General features: G+C 38.9%; 1 protein-coding gene across 2 annotated transcripts in view; it reads right to left on the bottom strand.

Moving 5' to 3' along the window:
• cemip (cell migration inducing hyaluronidase 1) overlaps nucleotides 1-7,665 on the bottom strand; it is a gene marked incomplete in the record, with an annotated part of 167,875 nt that overhangs the window by 9,817 nt on the left and 150,393 nt on the right. For both annotated transcript variants that reach the window (XM_035652320.1, XM_035652319.1), the window contains 1 exon segment: nucleotides 5,832-6,043. In XM_035652320.1, the coding sequence (XP_035508213.1) occupies nucleotides 5,832-6,043 (212 nt within the window).

Below are 7,665 nucleotides of genomic sequence, written 5' to 3'. Positions count from 1 at the left end.
TATATGTATGTATGTGATAATTATGTGTGCACTTTTACGGAGCTGCTCTCCAAATCTCATTGTACTGTGTACAATGACAATAAAGGCTTTCAATTCAATTTCAATTTCAATTCAATAATCAGTTCACATTTAATGTGAATTTATTCACAGTTGCACAGTGTCATATGGGTGTTGGTGCAATTTAATCTGAGAGACCTGAATATGACCTGTGCTTGAAATGTGGTTCTTAAACTAAACTTACAGTATATTTGGTGCATGTACGTTTATTCCTGAAGAGATGTTACTTCTATTTCATACCTTTGAGTCAAGTAATGCCATTTCAAATAGTCTAAATGCAGCAGTTTAGCTTGGTTTCATTTGTGGTCAAAGCAGTAGGTAGTGGCATGGTATAAAAAATAAGTCTTCGCACATCGTCAAAAATATATACAGCAGTATAAATTAGATGTCATCTTTTTGTCCTGTGCAATTATTTATTTTTTACACCATGCCACTACCTCAGGCTGTGACCACAGACCATCTGTATATGGAAAGCTGTATATAGTGTGTATGTAACTCTTACTAACTCTAACTCTCTATTTTTCTATATTATTTGTATTTATTTAATGTGTATTATCTTATCTGTTGTGTTGTATCTGGAGCTGCTGTAGCGAATGAATTTCCCCATTGTGAGATCAATAAAGTCTATCTTACCTTCTCTCGCTCTAGTGCAGTGGGTTGTTTTTTTTACTTTTTGGCATGCCCACCTTCAGAAGCCAACATTTTTTATCAATCATAAGGTAAGCAACTAATAAAAAAGTAAAAAAAGTGTGTTTATTTTCCTTATAGAAATCACATTCCTTTGACTCAGTTCCACTCCATATTATTGCCCTGGTCATCCACGCCTCCCCTGCAGTGGGTCTGTGCCCCACAGTTTTAGAACCCTGTTCTAATGATGTTTTTTGATCTTTAGCGTTCCTACATTGTAGTATAACAATTTTCTCCATAATTTCTCTATAATTTCTATTATATTTACTTTTAATATATTTATAGAGTATATATAGGCATCAGTGTATATGTGCGAAAGCATATGTTTATACAGTTATTTCCTAAGTTAACTGTGATTGCCATGTAAATGAAGAAAATTTCAATGACATATTTTTCAAAAACAAAAAAACGGTTTACAGGTTTAAGGGATATTTTAAAGCCTCTGTAACAAGAACAAAACAGTAATGTAAGGTAAGGTAATGCAGCATATTATTTTCATTTGGATGTTTCAGTGTTTTCTGGTTTTGATCCTGATGCAATAGCAACAAAGGCTGTGTTCACACTGCAGGCCAAACTGACCCAAATCTCATAGATTTGCTCTGATGTGACTCAGATCAGATTTTTTTTCATAACAGTGTGAACAGCACAAACTGCATGGAATCTGATCTTTTCAATTTTGATTCAGGCCACTTTTATATGTGGTCCAAATCCAGTACAGGCCTGATGGTTGTAATGTGAGTCTGAACATCTCATATCAGAATTCCTGGGACTTTTATGTCACTCAGACTGACTTTAGTCATGCAGGTCACTTCAGGACAGTGACCTGTTCACACTGGAGTCTGATATGGGCCACATTTAAAAAGTTATGTGAACAGACAAAAAAATCTGATCTGAGCAATAAATCAGAATTGAGCACCAAGGCGTGCAGTGTGAAAATCTAATTGCAGATATAACTTTTGTTTGCACTTAAAAAACACTCTCATATCTGTACATTGTCAGCATGTCAGCACATGTATACCTTCATATCAAAAATATGCATTAGCAGTCAAATATGACTTGCAGTCTTTCATTTATCCACTGCTCTAAGCGGCTAATTGTCTATCTCTCTGTGCAGCATACAGAATCCATGTTGAATGCATTTTGTCTGAACAGTTTTTCAGTTTAATTGCTATGACAAACTCCCAGTTTAATAATTTCAGCTCTCAGCTCATAAAGCCACTGTTCATCAATCCAATCCATGTTTTTCCCACAAAGAAAAGGGCCTGTAGTTGCAGCTCTAATTGAAAAATGATGTTTCCAAATAAGCTGAATCAGGACAAAGCAGAGGAGTTAAAAATGAATAAAAGTAAAATGTACTATATAAACTCACCCAAAGTCAACAATTCATTAACAACACAGCAAATTGAAAAGATGATAATCTGTTTAGCTCAACAGCTTTCTACTGACTCTGCTATGAGATCCTTCATCAAAGCTTCAACATCAGCAGGAGGTAGCTACATTTTAATATATCACACTGTAGAAGGCAGGAGAGAGCGGCTCATTAAACCATAATCAGTTGGTTTGCTTTCAAAAGACAGACAGTAGCTGTTTTCTTAAAATAAACAAGTCATATTTCAGCTCTTTCTGTGGAGAATCAGCCTCTCTTGCTGTATTCTTGTGTGAACTGTAGATGGGGCCATTGGTATACGCACCATTGATGGAAATATACTGCTTTGACTGTGCTGTCCATGTCAGGGTGGACTGAGGCCATGGGGAATGACTGAAATGCTTGAAATGACCACAAGCATTTATGCAGTTTAAATAGCTGAATGCCTCACTGTAAACAGCATCTGAAGGGAGGAGCACAGAGTGAGACTCTCCCCATTTCTGTGGTAAATCTTTGCAAATAGCAGGCGTGAGAGGAACGAGCTGACGGCCTACATAATGAGTGACCTCAGACAATGCCATTTGCAGAAAGCCTGTAAGGAGGGATCAGTGTTCAAAACAAAATTAAACTCGTCAGCTATCTTCCCATGGCGTCATCCACAACAACTGTATATGCGTCGTCTCTTTACATACATTCACCTCTGAAGGGTTAAGTCATCAATACGCTTTAAACAAATGCTCGCCAGTGTCTGAAACACCCTCCCACACAACCCTACATTGCAGAGATTCTGGAATCAACAGTGGCCAACTGTGTGGAGGTGTGAAAGCAAAGCAAAGCAGGCTTGAACTTCTTGCTTTTAATTCTTAACACAACTACTTCCAGCACTTTGTGTGTGAAAGACAGAGTACAACACCATGAATGCCCTCAAGGAGCATGGTCGGTGCCAAGATTTGTTGTCTCCTGGTGCTAAGGGAGAGTTTGATCAATACATGGGGTGCTAAGAAAATAGTTAAAGAAAACATTTCACTGTGCTTTGGTGAGAATAGTGCTCGCGGCTCCAGAAAAAATAGACTGGGCAGTGAAAAGATTGCTGCAAGTTGGTTCCACGTCTGATCATAAAGGACACGTTATTCTTCCCAGTAGAGTTTTGGAGTTTCAGACTAAACCCGTGGGTGATCTGAGGCATAGGTCTGAGTGAAGCTATAATACATTTAAATTTTTCTAGGATATGTGGTCATTCTAATCAATTTGCAGATGTTTCCATGACTAAATTTCCAGCTTTTCCATGTTTTCCAGGACACGTGGTAACCCTGTTGTAGACATCTGCCCCAACTGAAGAATTCTGTGTATTCTGTGTCGCTTTCAAACAGTCTATCCTCATAGGCATTCATGATGTTGCTCTCAGTTGCCCACATGAAAAGTGACAGAAGAGGACGTCTGAAGAATGACAAATACAGAGCTTGTTGCACCGTCAGTTTTCGGAAAGTTGCTCGACAATGTGACAAGCACTTTGTCTGAAGCACAGTAGGCTCTTTAAAACTTTGGTACATCCGAAAGAGACCATCCCCAAGGAGAGGAAGACTGCAGCTGTGGGGAACACTACATCAGTGGAACAGCAAGGACCACATCAGCTGTCTGTGAACACCAGCTCCCAGCATCCACTGGAAGAGGTCAAAGGTCACTGACCAGGAGTCAGTGGACAGCTAGAGAAAGATGAGGGAGGACATTCACATCTGACACCTGAGACCATCTTTGATCAGACACAGGGGTTACCGTCTCTCCCCATACAACCACCTGCTGTCACATGACCTGTGGTCCATGCCACCTGAGACAGCTCAGCTCCGTTCACTGTATGAGACACAATCTTCCTCCTCTCTGCTGCAGTGCTGCTCCAATAACAGTGTGAGGGGGGAGCTGGAAGTAAAATACCGGCTAAAATTCACTTCATGGATTGCTGACTGCAACAGATGAAGCCCTCAGGCTGCTTGGTGTATTTAAAGAACCAGTCTTGTAAACAGATCAAATGCTGGTCTGGAAGCTTTTCACTGGATCAAAAAGGTGAATTTGTTTCTCAGGGGTGATTTTAAAGTCTGTTTGTACATATATTATCCTCTTTTACATGCACACTGACTTAAAATAGATAACATCTTTTTGAAACTTTGCATTTACAATAAGGCTCTCCACTACCACATTTACTGATATTTATCCCTGGAGTCTTGATGAATGAAATATTTATGGGAGATCATTATTCTGATAATGTGCAACTTGACTTGACAGAAAGTAAATGACCTAAGACTTGACTTGGAGATGAAAGATTCTTGACTTCACTTGAGACGTGATGACTGGATTGACTTGTCTTGTTTTATGTTTTCAGTGTAAATATTAAATATTAAATATGTTCAAAGTTGTTACATTACAAGTGAAACGTTACCCGGTATAACAGCATGGCATTGTCGTGATATTCAGTGCGAAACAATATGGTTACAGATATCTGTTCTCTCAACACTCTGTAACCCTAACACTAGCTAACCTAACGATCGATATCACTGATCAACCCAATGTTGGCATTGTAATGTTACATTTCTAAAAACCATGGATATACTGAAACCATGTCCAATTATCTATAAGTTACATTTCAGTTTTAAACACATTTTTAAATTGTCATGTGTCATTTAACGCATTAAATGGCCGTTATCAAGTGAATAATTATATTTTATGTTGTGACCACGCTGTGAGGGAGGTCTGGTTACACTGCAGTATGTTGGGGGGGACTTGCTTGAGAGTTGGACCAAATGACTTGAGTCACATGCCTGCAAGGCATTATAATTAAAATAAATTAATTTGTGCCTACAAGTCGTCAAAAGACAATACCTTGTGTAACCAAGATAATAAAGTGTGCAAGATATGGATCTTATTTGCACAAATTATTATCCTGTGTGCACAGTTAGAACCAAATTAGATAACTTGTGCAAGATAAAAGATATTACCTTCTACGTTGGGGCTACTGTAGTTCAGCATGGTGCTCTTAGCTGTAATTCTCAGTAAACTCACTATAATACATATCTTGAATGATGATATGAGCACCAGTCCAGACATTTATATATTCTGTAATTTCTAGATGACTTCAAAGTGCCAATAAACCCTTGAAAAAAAAAAGTCTACTCGGGGCAAGTAATTATGATCTCACTCATAAACACACCACAGACCTGTTCCAAGTGTTCATTTGGTTCTACTCAAATTTTATGAATACTAGCAGGCACACTAGAGCTGCTGATAGAGGCAAGTAAATTCCCCTATCAGTCCGAGCATCATGTGGCTGCAACACATTTCCAACTGATTTGAGAATTTATTTAACAACCTGTTTGACACTTGAAAATGTGGTTACTTGAGAAACAACAGTGGCAGTGTGATATTTAGTAAAATTTCCATCTTGCTCTGTCCATCAGTGTCGAGTCTATTAAGTCTAAATGCCATATGCCTTGCTTACGTGCTCTATTTTTTGTCTTATGTTATGCACTCTTAGTCTTAGTCTCTCATTTTGTCTGTTCTATAATCTGCCCAGAGACTGCAAAAGAAAATGATCCATTGGGCTAAATCTGGACATATGTTGTTAATTCATGTGTGTTATCTGTGATAAATAAAGCCTACTGTACAGACCTACTATAAACATGCTTTGTGTGAAATGTGTGCTGTCACAAGTGCAGCTCATGTGTCCACTGACTTGTTGAAGTTGATGAGCCAGATGGTGACCTCAGCAGGTGCCGCCTGGTCCCAGTGGATGGTGTAGCCTTTAGCCAGTGTGATCACTGGCTGGAACTGCTGGTAGTGTTTCCTCTTCCCCAGGGCGCCCTCTAGCGTCAGGGGCCGATTGGGGTACTCATCCCTCACTATGTGCATGTTTAGGTTGGCAGGGTTACGTGTCTGGACGTAGATCTGAAGAAAACACAACCCTAGAGTTAGAATGCTGATTCTAATATTGAGACAAAAAATGAAAAGAAGCGTTATCCAATATCAATATCATTTTATATGTTGTACTGCATATCTCAGTACTTTTTGCACCACTGATTATAGACTACACAGTGCCAGCGCACACACGGTTACAGGTTTGACTGCAATAATAATGAATAAGTCACATTTAATTGTCTGCAACAACATAACGTAGCATTACTCTGTTAACTTATATGCGGTAAATAAGCAAGCTAGCTTGCAAATTAGCTACGTAACATTATTTACGTTAATTAATTAACAACTTCAACTTTCCACATCAGCCCAGTCTGCTGTTTGCCTTTGCTAATTAGTTAAAAGACTGTCCTCACTAGAGGAAGCAGCCATACAGAGTAAGGAGGATGAAATCGGTTGTGTTGTCTATTTACAGTCTCTTGAAATGACATTATGATTGTCAATTATCATCAAGCCTCCCTGCTGGGTTAGCAGGTAGAATGAATCAGTGCTATTGGTCAAACTCTAACTCAAACGCTGCTACCTCCTGCTGTCAGATTTGAGTACTGATCATAGACACCTGAACTCACAGGCATGGCCAGATTTTTGCGTAGTTTAAAGTGACAAATCATACCACTGTACACTAATGTCAAAGTGTTTTTTTTTGTAAAGATGTAAACAGCCTTGCTAGGATATATGGAACAGAAAACCAGAAAATTTCCAGCAAACATTCAGACATAGTTAGGTTTTATGTCATAAATAAATAATAATAATAATAATAAATAATAAAAACATAATTGTGCCATGTGCAAAGGTTTGTGCACCCTAAGCTCAGTTCTGCAGTCTTAAATCCTTTTTACAAGGTCTCAGACCTTCATCAGCTCCATCCCAAAGGCCAGCAAAAAAATGAAAGTTATTGATGCCCACAGTGCAGAAGAAGGCTACAAGAAGAAATGTAATTAAGAGATGGCAGTTTAGGGGAACTGGGGTCAAGATGAGATCTGGAAGACCAAGAATACTCTGAGAGACTTGCTCATATGCTGGTCAGAAGGGCATATCAGAAACTCCAAGTGAATTCAAAAAAACCTCCAGTAAAATTTAGTAGAGTCAGCAGTTTCTGTCCAGAGCTGCTTGCGCAAACAAAACCTTCATAGAAGAGTCAGTAGAAGAAAACCTTACCTGTGTCCTCATCATCAAATCCAATTCCAGAAGTATGCAACATAACTGATGCAAATTGGAAACAAGCAATGGGATGTTTGGAGAAAAAAAGGAGCAGCATTTCATGAAAAGAACACCTGCCCAATTGTTAACCATGGGGGTGAATGCTTTAGGGTTGTGTTGTCCACAATGGCCCACATTGCATGGGTGGAGGAAAGAATTTATTCCACTAAATACCAGCACATTCTGAAGCTCAAGCTGAAGCTAAAGCTGAAGCTGAAAGGAGGATGGCTTCTACATCAGAATAAGGATCCTAAACATACCTCAAAATCTGTTTTGGAATGGCTGTCATAGTCCCTGACTTAAATATCACTGAAAATCTGTGGGTTGATCATGAAAAAGCTGTACATGCAAGACGCCCCAAGAATATTACAGAACTAGAAGCCTTTTGCAAGGAA

The sequence above is a fragment of the Morone saxatilis genome, unplaced genomic scaffold, assembly GCF_004916995.1.
Source record: "Morone saxatilis isolate NCDOM2014 unplaced genomic scaffold, NCSU_SB_2.0 Contig11, whole genome shotgun sequence".
NCBI classification, from domain to species: Eukaryota; Metazoa; Chordata; class Actinopteri; family Moronidae; genus Morone; species Morone saxatilis.
The sequence above is the reverse complement of the archived record's forward strand: the minus strand, read 5'-3'. Positions and strand labels throughout refer to the sequence as shown.